This window comes from Protopterus annectens, chromosome 2.part1 (genome assembly GCF_019279795.1).
Source record: "Protopterus annectens isolate FY-2018-M chromosome 2.part1, PAN1.0, whole genome shotgun sequence".
NCBI lineage: Eukaryota > Metazoa > Chordata > Ceratodontiformes > Protopteridae > Protopterus > Protopterus annectens.
In genome coordinates, this window is record NC_056729.1 from 1,210,092,009 (window position 1) to 1,210,106,886 (window position 14,878).

At 42.6% G+C, this 14,878-nt stretch overlaps 1 protein-coding gene across 1 annotated transcript in view; it reads right to left on the reverse strand.

The window, feature by feature from the left end:
- Positions 1 to 10,477: 10,477 nt before the first annotated feature.
- Positions 10,478 to 14,878, reverse strand: part of ITPA (inosine triphosphatase) — a 1,021,070-nt gene continuing 1,016,669 nt past the window's right edge. The window contains exon 8 of the mRNA XM_044062737.1: positions 10,478 to 10,638. Coding sequence (XP_043918672.1) covers positions 10,524 to 10,638 — 115 coding nt within the window. The 3' untranslated portion in view covers positions 10,478 to 10,523. The remainder of the gene's footprint in view (positions 10,639 to 14,878) is intronic.

A 14,878-nucleotide genomic window follows, 5' to 3' on the forward strand; every position in this document is an offset into this window, starting at 1 on the left:
TGAACCTGTCAGCCAGTATGTTGGCAATGTCTGTAGGTTCAGTGATTTTTACATCATTTTGAACTAATTCTGAGCATATCTGGGAGTTTCCTCCCAGGTTTCTAACATAGCTAAAGAAGGCCTTATGATTGTCTTTTGAGTCCTTAGCGATTTTTCTCTCAAAATTTTCCTTAGATGATTTTATGAGAGCTCTTAGTTTTTTACTTATAATGATCAAAGGTGTCTTACCTTTTAAGGATTTTGCTCTATCTTGTAGTAGCTTCCTCCTTTTGTTGTAGAGCTTGTTTATGGCTGGGGTCCACCAGACTGGACGCTTGCCTTTGGTACAAAGAGTCTTTGTTTTGTTTGGGATTGCCTGATCCATGCAGTCCTGTAGGTGCTGGTAGAAGGCATTTGTAAGTGATTCAGCGGCTTGAGTAATGTTTACCACACTAGTCTTTAGAAGTGTGAAGTCAGCTTTTGAGAAGTTCTTCACTGTGGTCTTTTTTATCTCAGGTGGGGGCGAGATGAGGACCTCCAGTGAGATTAGTTTATGATCTGATCTCACCAGTGAGGGGTATACTTCCGGTGTTGAACATTGTGATCCCATATTCGTGATGATGAGATCAAGTATGTTTTCACCTCTTGTGGGGATGGTGACTAGTTGTTCCATGGCATTTGAGTTTATGAACTCTAGGAACATTTGGGCTAGAGTGTTGGGGCTTGAGTAGTGATCCCAGTCTATATTAGGGTAGTTGAAGTCACCTAGTATGATGGTGTTTGGCGATACATTTATCCCCTCCAGTGTTTTCAGGAAAGCTATGTGAGGTTCCTGAGATTGAGAGGGTGGCCTGTAACATGCTACAAATTGCAGAGCAGTCTTGCCTATGGTTAATTGCACCTGGATGGTCTCCGATCGCATTGCCACCAACCTGTGGGTGTCCTTGATGAATATGGACACCCCCCCTCCTTTCTTGGTGTTGTCCGGATTTTGGGGCTGGAACGCATGATATGAGGTAAAACCTGATAGTGCTGGGGTGCTCTCAGGAGCCTTGAACTAGGTTTCAGTCACAGCACAGACATTGATGTTCTCCATACTGAGAAGGGCCTCGGGTGTGTGCATCTTGAGGTTGAGACTTCTGGCATTGAGCAGCATTACCCTTAGTTTTCCTTTTGTGTTCTAGGGTGGTAGGTTTAGAATTTGAGCCTTGCCTAAAAAAGGCATTATGGGGGTGGCAAGAGCCTTTGCCAATATCTGGAAGCCCAGGGGTGACAGGTGCAAGCCGCTTCAGCGTGGCTTGTCCAGCATGTCATCCCAGGCAGACAGACATTGGATCCCCTTTAAATGACACCAGAGTTTAAGCCAATTATTAAAGCTGATCAGCTTGTCTCTGTATTGTGGCATCATTCTTGGTGAAGGTAGGATACTGCTCAAGGTCAGGGTCATACCTGCCTGGGCTACTCAATCAGAGAGCTCCTCAATGTCTCTTTTCATGTAGTCCAAGGAGGTACGTCTCAGGTTGTTTACACCAGCGTGGACAATGAGTCGTACTTGTACCTGCTGTTGAGAGACCTGAGTGCTTGCGTTATGTGGTGGATTCTAGTGCCCGACAGGCAGCTTACTGTGACCTTCTCCTTACTCAATCTGGTGGTGTGTCTGACTATGGAGTCACCAATGACGAGTGTGTCTGGCATTGTGTTTGGCCTTAAGGGCTGTGACTGTTTGGCACACTGACTGTGTGGTCTATGTGTTGCATGTGTTGTGTCCTGAGGTGGTAGTTGTTTGGGTGTCTGCTTTGGTGGCCTCTGCTGTTTTGGTAGATTTTGATCAGAGCCTCCGAGTATGTCTTTGTGTGTTTATGTGTATGATTTGAAGTTGTGATAGTACTATGTGAGACTGGGTATGTGGTGTGTGTGGTTACCTTCTCCTCCTGCCTGGTCTTGCCAGTCCTATGTTGAGAGAGCTCAGCCTCCAGTTTGGCTGTATAGTTGCATCTCTCGCATGTATTTGTGTTTTGTGGGAGAAGGAGAGGGTTGTTCAGTACATGAGGCAATTGTAACATTGCCTCAATATTCCCAGGTTCACCAGCTGAGCAGGAGAGGACACTAGCAACTGATCCCTCGACATGCTAGAAGGAATAGACAAAAACTTAAAAGACTGGGATGTGGGTGATCGAGAAAGGGGTTTTAGGCTGGTGGGGTACTATCTATAATAAAAGTGCTATATCAAAGTGAAAAGTACTGTAGAAGCAAGTGCTAGGTTTTACAGATAGAGAATAGTCTACTTGGGAATCAAGTAGAGATGAACTTTTTAGTTATAGGATAGGCAGGTTAGATCAGTAGTACAGTTCAAGGAAGGCTGTTTTAAGGAAAATTTGAAGAGTGGACTTTAGGTAATAGTTTAACCTTGATTAATTTATAGCAGGGGTTGAAAAGAGCTAGGAATTGACCCAAAATGGCCAATGGACTACTAGTTACTATAGGCTGCTCAGTGCTTTCCACTCCCACTGGTAAGCAAAGAAGCTTCCCTTTTCCAAATATGGATATGGAACAGTTTCAGGAACCAAGACAAAAGCCCAGGGATCAGCAAACTCTAATACTGGAGTATTCTAGTTCAGCAAGGCGGGAAAACAAGAGATATATATATTTTTTTTTTCAGATAGAGAAGAAAAACAGTAAATAAATGCTTTAAATGCTATGAATCAATATGCAACAATTAGAAACTTTTAAAGTGCAAAAACAGTTAAACAGTTAAGACACAGAAAAATCACTTAAAATGCAGTAGAAACAGGCGAAAATGCAGTCACTAGACAATAAACAGTAGAAAAGCCACAAAAATTGTACTTATATCAGGAAAAAGTCACTCTCTGCTGCTTGAATCACTCTGCAGGACACCACGAGGAGCTGTGCTGAGTTGATATCAAGCTAAAACGACACGCTTTAGAGTGCTTTATAGCAGGGGGTTGAAATCATCTAACCTATTTGGAGAAAAAGCAATGGATTTCCCATGAGATCTATTCCTGTGTAATTAGAAATGCAACTGCCTGTGAACATCCAACAAATTCAGCATGTATTCTCCTTTACTGGAATAATTAGGAAAGAAAACAAGCAAGTGAATAGCTTGGTTAATGTCTGCCTCTGAGACAACATTCAGTATGGACAGATTAATTCTAAGTGAGACTCTATCTCTGAAAAAAATATATATATGGTGGTTGACAGGACAGAGTTTGCAATTCTGACACTTTCAGCTGAAGTAATGGCCACTAGGAAAGCAGTCTTCCAAGATAATAATTTTAGCTCGTATGAGCTAGCAGGTTCAAATGGTTTCTAGGCAAGTCCCTGAAGTACCAGAGTGAGATCACAAGGTGGGGAAGGATCTTGTATCAGAGGCCTGAGATGGAATATCCCTTTCATAAAAGCCTGACCTAGTCGAAAAGTGGAAACAGTACAGGGAAAACTATCATCCTTATCTACATGGAAATTTGTGACAGCTGCCAGTTGGAAAAACTAGCTCTGTGCTGGAAAAGTGTGCTAAGAAACATAAGGATACCTGGAAAAAGGGCCAATATTCCTCTGTGAAGCCCAAATGCAAAATCTCTTCCATTTACTATGCTATACTTTCTTGGTGGAAGACTTCTGGGAAGCAAGAACATTTTGAACCAGGGAGGCTAGCCTGGACTTTCGTAGAATCACTGGGAGTACAGAAACCAAATGGTTAGTCTCAGGGACTGAAGACTGGGAATCTGGCGTTTCATTCGATTGGAAATCAGATCCTGCCTGGGATCCAGTATCCATGCAGGATACTTGCTGTGAGAACGCAGGAAGGGGAGCCATACCTGGTGAGGTTAATAAGGGGCAATGAAGATTAGATTGGTCTTCAACCTGCTGACTCTCTGTAGAACTCTGGGTATCAGGGGAATCAGAAGGTAAGCACAGAGGAGACCCAGGGGCCAAATGTGGACAAGAGCATCCCTAGATGACTCCCACAAGGGGGGGGGGGAATAAGAGTGAAGTACTTGCTGCACTTGTTTAGGGGAGAGGCAAAAAGGAGGCAGCAAGGCTGGTCTCAATGGCTAAATATTTGATTTGCTACTGATTGGTTCAGGGGCCACTCATATGGACTTAAATCAATCTACTCAGTCTGCCGACCAGAACGCTGGAATCCCCAGGAATGTGCATTGCAATGAGAAAGCAGTTTGAAGAAATTGCCCATTCCCAAACCCTCATGGCCTCCCTGCACAATGGGTATGTGCTTGTTGATGTACCAAACCACTGACATACTGCCCATCAGAAATGCATTTGTCCTCAGAGGATGGCAGTCCTGAAAGGCTTGCAACATGATAAGGACCCCCCTCATCTCCAGAACATTTATGTGCAATGCGGTCTCTGTCATGGACTACATGCCTTGGACCATCATTCCCTGGAAATGCCCCCAGTACCCAACAGGGAGATGTCCATGGTCACCATCGCCATAGATGGGGAAGAATGAAAGGTCTTTCAAGATTAAGATCATCTGTATCCACCATTGCAGATGATGCCTGCAAATCAGAGTTAGCCTGACTGGGGTTGATAATGGATGGCACAGAATAAACCATTGTACTGTTAGGGTCCACTGGAGAACTCTCATGAAGTACCTGGCTAGGGGCACTAGAAAAGTGGCAGCCGACTTGGATCCTAGAGCCATAAGGACCAACTGAACTGGTGGTGTTGGGGTGTCTAGCAAAATCTGAACCTGGTGTCTCAAGGACCTTATTCTCAGGGGGGGTTCTGCTATCTGTGTGACTGTGTTCAACTGTATCCTTATGAATTTAATGTCCTGTACAGAAGCCATCTTGGATTTCATTCTGTTGACTGCGACTCCCAGGTGATGGAAATTTTTCAACGTAACTTGAATAGCCTGAAGCAGTTGATGCCTTGTAGGTGCTGTTAGAAGCCAATAATTCAGGTAAGGAAACACCTGTAATCCTCGCAGATGGAGGTGAGCTGCAGCCACTGCCATGCATTTGGTGAACACCTGGGGGGCAGTGGTTAGGCCAAAGGGCAGGGCTCTGAATTGCTAATGACTGGCCACCAGCCTGAAGTGCAGAAATCTTCTGAAGTGCCTGTCTATTTAATATGATAGTACATGTCCTTGAGATGTACACAGAACATCCGGTATGCTTGCCTAGGCTTCTGGGTGTAATGACAGTCTGCCCCGACTGCCTCCAGAGTAGGACAGCCAGGCAGCACTTCAGGAGCCCTGAAATGGGCTGTCAGAGAAAGGTTCCCTGAAGCCCTGATTTTGAGGACCCCTCTCCCTCTGGAGTGATGTCTACCACTGAATCCTCTCCCTCTGCCTCTAGAAGAGGACTCGTCTTATGAATCAGAAAAGGCCCTTGGGATTTATGGAACTACATCTTCTACCCACTACGTTGGTTCCTGGAGAAGGTCTGTTGGGCAGAAGAAAATTTGATCCCTACAGCAGATAAGGTCTTGCCTTCCTGCTCACTGCAGGTGAGCCTCTCTTTTACTGATGACCCAAACAAAGAGGAACAGTCAAAGGGGGTGTTAATGAACAATGCCTTAAAGGGGTCCGCAAACTTGCACAGCCTCATCCAGGCATGTCTCCTAAGGGCTATGCCTGAACAAGCCACTTGTGAGGTATCTTCCACAGCATGGGAGATTAACCTCACCAAGAAGTCAGCAATGGAGGACACAGTAGTCAGCTGGAGAGAAACCGTTTTAAAGTCTTTTTCCGACAGTGACTGCATCAGAGACTTAGAGATTTCCTTAATCAGCTCTCTCTGAAGGTGCGTGAAGTGTGCCAAGTAATTCAATGCTTTCTCTGTAAAAGTGGCCAAGGCATGCACATGCTTTCCATGCCTGTCCAAAGCCTGAGACTGTTTGGTGGATGAACAGTGGAGCTCTGTTCCACGAGCTCCTTCTTTGAGGCTGTTGATATCACTATGGCATCAACTGGGACATCTGTACTCCAAAAGGGGCAGTCACTGATGGGTACCAAGATATTTGTCTGCATGTTTAGGAGCTGGCTTCATGGTGTCAGGCTCCTTCCAAGCCCGATGGGTGATAAGGTCAATGAGCTTGCCTGCCAGAGGGGTCACCCAGGAAGTAGATGGGCCTGTCCCAAATGCCTCCAGGAACACTGACTCCTCTGAGGAAGGGGGGTTGGGAAGACCATCCACCCTTTTGTTTCAGAATTTCTAAGACATCCCCAAAGGAAATATCAAATAGAGATCAAGGGGACCCTTCCCCTTCATCGAAATCTATGCCTCTATCAAAGACTCCAAAGGGGAGTCTAAGTGCTTTCTCTTGCACTGGCACTTCTGAGGAGCCTCCTCCACATGGTACTCGGGAAAGGACTTGGAAGAGAGGGGGACCCTTTGCTGAGGGGTAGGCTGGAGGCTCTCCAGGAGGGGTTGACCATGGATCAGATGAATGGCAGCAAAGCCCTGATCCGCAGGGGATTGGATAGGACCTGGTGGAAGAGGGACCATGTCTTGAGGTGTGGTCCGTCCCCTGGAAGGCCGATGATGCCAGAAGGACCTGCCCTCCCACCCCGGGAGCCAAAGCCACCAAGGGAGAAAAGGACAGGTTCATCCCAGATCTGACACCTCCAGAAGGCACGGACCAGAGCTGTTGAAGGCCATGGCCCCCAGGGAAATGGACGGCTCAGAAAAGGCAGAGTTGATACCAGCCCCGAGGACCAGGCACCAACATCTCAGACCCAGGGCCCACTCCACTCTCAGGGAATCAGTGCAGAACTGGTCAGAGGCACTGTCTGAGTCGAATAAATGGATATCCTGTGTGCCGACGATGGCCCACTCGGGAGTGCCAGGCCCTGCAGCTCCAAAGCCGAATGTCTAATCAGAGGAGGCGGCTTAGGAATCAGGGTTGGTATTGTCTCAGATTCAGCATGGGTTGGAGAAGGCAAGATCCCCAACTAAAACACAAATACCTCATAAAGAATTTCCTAAAAAACAACCTGTAGTAGGACAAGTTTAATGGTACTTCACAGTTAAAAATTCAGTACAAAAGTAAAAAGTCTCCAGTCAAGCACTTTCGTCCATAAAAATTTAGGACTTCAGCAGAACAGCATGCACAGCTTTACAAGTAGTTTAAATAGTGAAAAAACAACACCTCCTATCCACTAAAATTAGTGACATCATCACTACTTAATGGTCCAGTGTGATTTAAAATCAGAAACTAAAACAGTCATGTTAAAATAGTAGAGTTGTATTTCAAAATAGGCATTAGGGAACAGCAATAATTAATACCTGGACTAGTATTAGCATTTAACCTCAGTTGCCAAAAAAATTCCATTCTTTCCAGTTTATTTTGCCAATGCCCCCCCCCCCATGTCCTCCTTCACTGTCTGTAAAGTACCAAATTGAAATCCAGTGCAAAGGGGAGAATTTTCTAGCTGCATAAATACACCATTATTTTCATTTGTAGTACTTATTGCATATAGATGCTCATAAATACATTTTCAAAAGGGTCTCTCAGTTTTCCCAATGTAAAATTGTTGACATCCTGTACACACTGCAATGTATACCAGACCCCTTGACCCACAGTTTCCTGTGGCTAGTCTGACCTTCAGGAGATGGTCACCTATACAGATGTCATTCTCTTCCAGGATATACCTACAGTAACCAGTGGCACCAAAGTTAAACGTACCCTTGCAATTTAAATTTTCCAGGACCTTTGGGTGCTCTAACAAATATTTTAAGTTGAAATTAGTTCTATATACAAAGCTAGGGGTATTACCAACACTCTGAAAAATCTCACTATTACCCCTGAATATAATCCAGTTCTTCTCCAATATCTGTCTCACCTTTCCACTAATGTCACCGTAAGTTAAAACCATAGATTGAACATATGACCCCTTGTCAACCTGTGAGTTATTTTCCACAAGGGAAATCAGGGGTGTCTACCGAGTACCCCAACCACCCGTGACCTGTTCACAAGTGTTAATGATCATGTCCCTTGGGTAACCTGTATCTAAAAAAAAATTGAACAAGAGTTCCCATCTCGTACCTAAAAACTTCCAATTCGGAACACATCCTTGCCACCCTAACCATTTGGCCCTTGACAATATTTTTCTTTACATGTCCAGGGTGGCAACTTTTGAAATCTAAATAATCATTAGCTGGATCTGGGCTTTGAGAAAACTCATCCTCATCTGATCCACATTGGAGTTGGACAGCCAAAAGGATCTAGAGGAGACAGACGAATGGGTCGACCTGACCGGTGACAGGCTGGGCCGAATGGTCAGACAACTGAAGGAGATTTACTCTGACACAGAGCATGGCTCCAGGACCTCTGATCTTGGTGTGTCTGACCCGACGGAGTCTGCTCCAGAGAAGAGAAGCTGTGGATCCGAATGGTCTTCACTGGCTCCGATTGGCTGCTCAAACCAGAAGTCTGACAGTCCAGCAGAGAGGTTGGCTTAGGTGATGCCAGCTCTGCCAGATCCGAGGGGCCTCTCAAATCTGGAGATAAATGATAGAAGGAGTGATCCGAGAAAGATGGACCCAAAACCCTCCAGCGCTTCTCGGGAGCAGAAGCTGCTGTCCCTTGAGAAACTGACGGGGCACGCTTCTTCGAGACAGGGGTCTGGGCTCCAGAAGCCAGGAGAAGACCTCTCAATATATGTTTATTTCTTCGGTCCATGAGGGCCCGAAAATTAAAGGCTGAGCAAGTATCACATGGCATCTCTAAATGCCCTCGACCCAAGCAATAAACACACTTCTTCTGAGCATCTGAATGGGAAATCTTATGCCCACAAGAGGCACACCTCTTAAAAACAAGAGGGTCTGTCAGAACCTGATGGTTTATCAGACATGCTTACTATCGTATACACAAACATAAATCTCACACACACACTATACTGTAATCAACTAAATAATACCAGGAAAGTTTTTTTTTTTGAAAGGAAGACAGAAAGAGAGACAGGGAAAAGGAAAAAAAAACCTCAGCTAAAACTAATGGACAGGCAAAAGATACCTTAAGCAGGGAGGGTAGGTTACCATTACAGATAAAAAAAATGCTAAAAAAAAATATGTAAGAGAGAAAAATAGGTGACAGGACCAGAGAACAACAGGAAAATTTCACTTATCTGAACTGAGGCTCAGAATCGCATCTGAGCTGGAAGGCAGCAAACGAGACCTGAAGGTTTGAAGAAGAGTGAGGCATTATGGGAAATGGAGGAGTTTGAGGCTTGGATCATATGTCTGGAAGAAATGGCAGAATCGGATCCAAGGATGGATCCGAAGACCCATTTCTGATGCATCATGAAATCGACATCAGATCTGACACACACACACACACACACACTCCAAGAAACTTCTGCTACTGCATTCCACAAGCCCTTTAAGATTACTGAACAACATGATGACTTTCGCTATTTTCTTTTATTGTAGTTTTAGGAAGCAGCAATCACATTACTTGTTATTAGATGGGGATGCATCTTTAGCCCCTCACTCCATTTACTTCACTTTGTTTACTATCATGCACTAATACATGGCTGGGCTAAGCCTGCTGTATTATTATGGCAACCACATCAAGCCTTCTACAAAGGAATGTTTACTTGGTGCAGGACAGCATTAGCTTCTAAATATCACAAATGTGCTCAACAATATTCAAATGTTTTTAATCATTTTCATGTTTTACACTCCACTCACAATGTTCCAGTTCTTTGTGTTTTCCAAGTCCAGAAGAAAATTATTATCTGAAATTACTGGTAGTTGGTGCAGAGACTTAAGGCCATGAGCTGTTAATGAGCTACTTTCCATGGTACTGGGTTTGATTCCCTCAACCTTAGTCTACTGTGTGGCCTTAAGCAAGTCACTTAAATAGATAGTACTCTGAGGCAACTGGGAACGTGGTATAAGCTCGTTAATGGTCTCCTAGTAACTACCTATGAATTTACGAACCAGCCACAGAACAGTCAGTCCCTGTTTCACCCTCATTTGGAGGAGATGTTTACTGACCATCATACATAAATTATTTCATCTGTGCTTGCTGTCTTGTGTTCACCTTTATTCGGGACTAGGGTTCCAGCAGCCTTACAGACAAAACATGATTTTATTATTACAGGCTATTACAACCAGAAAGATGTCCACAGCTACTGGTATAACTTCATTTTAACTCTCATTTTATATCCAGCAAAAACAGAAGATACATTTCTTGCAAACTTCTAATTCTATGATTAAGTTTTCATGGAAGCATCTTTTTTTTCCTGGCATTTGCTACCACAGACCCCCAAGCTAATTAACACTTAAAGGAATTTCAGAAGAGCAGTAACAACTGTGGTGCAGCTTCACACACACACACAAAAGTTTTTTCAGAGCTAGATCTGAAAGAACAATGAAAACATCTCAGAAAAATAAAAACATAGCTATTGAAGACGTGAATTAAAGATAGCAAATCATACAAGGAAAGTGAGAACGGCATCCTTGCACAGGATTATGACTGAGCCAATAAAGGGTGGGTCCAACAGCACATTTTTCTCAATATTTTATTCACCTAAATAAATACATTTCATCTCAATTCTCACTGAAGTTCATGTCAGCCTTCTCATTAAAGTAATCAGCCATGTTCTTTAAGGCTCTGTATCGATGAGATATGGAGTTTTTCACTTCCTTTGGCATCTCTGCATATCTGATAAAAGAAAGAAATAAAAGTCAAAACTTACATTTGCTAAAATCTAACACTCTAGAAAAAAAAGTTCAGCCCAAAACTTAGCCAAAATCCCTGAATGGATTTCAATTACCCTCTCCCCTCCCCAGTAGGACTACTAGAAATGCTTATTAAATGAACCTGCTACTGCATAATGCAGCCTTCCCATGGGATTTTTTCCAGAGGTACTACCCCAAAGCCCAGAGATAAAACTGCACCATCGTAAGAAGCAGGGTAACTCCTTTGTGAAATCCCAAGACCTGGGTAAAGAGTGCAGCACTTCTAATTTTCTGTTGTGGTATTCTTGCCACTCCCATGCTGTGGCTTGTGTGATTACATTCACATACATGAATGAATGACATTTTGCTAAACCTCTCTATGTACTACTGAATCCAGGGTCACCAAGTAGAAAATTAATGTTATACTTACTGTAAATGTTAGCTCTGAGTAGATCCATCCTCATCAAATATTCTGTCTAAGGTCAGCAAAACGTGGGCAGTTTGGCATCTAAAACTCTCCCAGGCTACTGGCCCCTCCCTTTTTACCAACATTTCGATGCAAACCAGCTTAATTTGAAATCCTCTTTTAGCCCATGATTAAGACCGAGCAACAACAACTAGGACCTAATATGACAAAATAAAACAGCACAAAATATCCTTCCAGGCTGCAGTAAGAAGGTTGGGTACACTAATAATAACACACTTGCTAATCTAGATCTAATGTTACAGCATGTGCAGTTTTTGTTTCTGATAGGAGTAAGTCCATCATTATCAACCATTTGAACAGAGGCCCAAATGCTTATCATGGATGCTCCTGTTCATGGCAATCTAATCCTAAAGACTGCAGCATTGAAGGAAGACCAAGACATAGAGATTACAGCTAGCATTTACTGACATACAGAAGTACGTAGTTGTATAAACATACTCCAAAGATGCATTCTTGCAAAAGTTGTGAGAGGTGGTTGAAACACTTGCACAATGAGCTCTCGGCTCAGAAGGCAAAGACAACTGTAGTTTTAGTAACAGAACTTGATATAATCAGTCAACAACCTTAACAAGGTCATTTAGACACTTTGAAGCATAACGTCTGCTCAGAGAATGAAGCACATAATAGAATCTTTTCTAATAGAGTTAGTTCTGTCCAAGTAAAATCTGAGCTGCAAGTGAATGTGCACACCATGAGGCAAGTATTTCCCTGCTGGAGTATTTTGGGAAGAAAACAAACACATTAATGAACTGCTCTAGATTAGTTTCAGAAGCTAACCTGAGTATGAAACTTGGATTCATTCTTAAGGACATTATCCTTACGAAAGGCCAAGTAAGAAGAGTAATACACTAATCTTTTTGGCGGAGGTAACATTTATTCCTTTTGTTTACCAGGATAGTCCAACTCTGTGGCAATCCCTTTTCTGTGGAGATCTGCAGAGAAAAGCCTCACAAAAACAATAAAGTAAAAAAAAACAGGTAGTAACACACAGTCAAAATACTACACAATGAATTTAAAACTAACAGAAAAAATAGCTGTCACCATCATATTCAGTACAAAGGGGATCCAAATGGAGAAATGATAAAGTCAGCAAGCAAAGGAGAGTAGTATTACTGGAGCTGAATTCATCCTCAAGTCTTCGTGAGTACCTTCACCAGGTAGACCTCTTTTTACAAAATCTCACCAAGACAACAGTCATATATAGACTGCATTTTATACAGCATATATCATGGACAGAAGTAGGTTAAATAAAAAGAAAAACAGCTGGGTGCAAGACCTAGGATAAAAAAACTGCCCAATCCTGGTAGGTACATTGGTGCCAGAACTGGAAAAAGTGACAGATGACATGGAAACATTCTTACAATGGGGATAGGTCAGGCTCAGGGGGAAGATGCCCCCCCGTTAGAAGGTAGTAGTAGTCCACTCCACTAAAATTACAAAAACTGATAGGCCAAAAAAAGAGCTATAAAGAAGATACAGTTGAGGATAAAAAAGAAATTGTGTTGTCACTATTACGCAAAAAGCCCAGAATTTCCAGACAGATGATATATATAAAACGACTGAGAGAAAAATTAGAGGAAAGAAAAATACACAAAAAAAACTTTCAAAAGCTTAAAATGCAAATTTGTGTTCACTAATACAACAGATTCATGAAAAATACATTACAGACCAAAATAAGCTACTGAGGAAGTGCAAAAATATAAAGCACAAAATCTAGAGGTTTCTGAAAGGTATAATAAAAAAGATATATGGACACAGAAAAGAAAGAGAGATCTGATATGGTGCAATATGTATGCAAAGGAGAAAGTCAAATTAATCAATACAAAAAAGCAGACCAAAGATAATTGAAGAGAAATACAAGCAAAAGCACCAAGATATGGAAAATGTCACAATACAAAACCTATGATCACAAAGCGGGAACGCAGAACAGCAGATTAGTAAAGTAGTAGCTAAAAAAATAGAAGCTGAAGTTATGGAATATCTGAGAAGTGAAGGATTTAGTGTGGAAGGTCCAACATAGGTTACATCACAGTATGATGGAACAACGAGTTCCCACAAGTAAGGAGAAACAGGTAAGATCTAAGAAGAAATAAAGACATGGGAAAGATGAAGAGATTTAATACGGTGCAATATTTATACAAAGGAGAAAGAAAAACTAATCAATACAAAAAAGCAGCACCAAAGATATCTGAAGAGAAATACAGGCAAAGGCATCTGACTATAGAAAATTTTACAATATAAAAAATAAAAAACAAAGAGGGGAAAGCAGAAACGAGGATTACCAAAGGAGAAGTTAAAGAAACAGAAACAGATGATGTGTAAACTAAACACCAGAATTGATGCAGAGTTTATAGTTATTTAGAAGAAAATTCAATAGAACAAAAGCGTAACAAAAGAAAGTCATATGGAACAAAGATCATTTGTTGTTAAATGAAGTCATAATGGAGAACTGTAAAAACGAGAAGAATCTAAGTATGGCATGGATAGACTACAAAAAAGCATACGACAGTAATACACATTCATGAATAAAAGAATGATTACAGTACAGCAATCATGAAACAGTAGCAAACCAGTATGCAGTTAAACCAGGATAAAGGACAAATTATTATTCCAGGGATAAAAATTCAAAGGGGGATATTCCAGGGTGACTCCCTGTTAACGCTTCTCTGATCTTGCCCTTAACCCATTAAGCTGTCTACTTGACAGATAAGGTCATGGCTACAGTTTGGCTCCCAGAAAACAACGAAGTGTAAAGACTTGTATTTTTGTGGATGATTTAAGAAGTACATTTGTGTACACTTACCATAAATGTAGATGTTAGAGTGTATTCACTGTTGCAGTCATCACATTTGAGTTATCCCTGCCATGGTAGCCCTCGGCCAGCCCAAAATACCAGAGACTTAGTATTTCTGCATCGGTTGCTATTACTTGAGGACTGACGTCAGGTCGTTAGTGGTATAAAGTAAGACAGCTGATGCCATTACATCAGTTTTTCTTGCCCTAACCTGTCAGGAGTCCCCAAAGTAGGAGGCTATGTTTTGGTGGAAGAGCCCCACCAGTGGAAAATAAATACCAATATGTCCCTTGTAAGGAAAGGAAAGCAACAAGGAAGAAAGGTAACCAAAGGAGAAAGAGAAAAAGGGGGATGGAGGGAGGGAAACCAGGACTGCAACAGTGAATACACTCGAACATCTGCATTTACGGTAAGTGTACACAACTGTACTATGTTCTTTGTGTTTCACTGTTGCAGTCAACACATTTGGGTAGATTTCCAAATCTGAGGAGATGGGTGGAGGCAGTCAAGGAAGCCAGGAGCTGGCTAGGATGCCCTGCAAGTCTGCAGAGGCAAACCCTGCCCTGGATTTGGAGAAGAGAGGCAGGTGGTAATGCTTGGTGAAAGTGTGAACAGATGTCCAGGTAGCAGCCTCCAGGCTGTCCCTGGGGGGACTCCTCTGAGGAAAGCTGCAGAGGTGGAGGCTGCTCTGTTGGAGTGTGTCCTGACCCATGCTGTCTGTAGCAGAAATGGATGCAGTGTGCTATCCATTTGGAAATGGTTTGCTTGGAGATGGCTTTGCCTTCTGCCCCTGTAGCAAAGCTAACCAGCAGTTGATCAGACTTTCATAAGGATTCAGTCCTGCCCGGACATTATCTGAGCTGTCTGTGCACATCTAGACAGTTGTTCCCTTGTTCTGGGGATTAGGAAAGAAGGTGGGCAAATTAATGGATTGGCTGACAG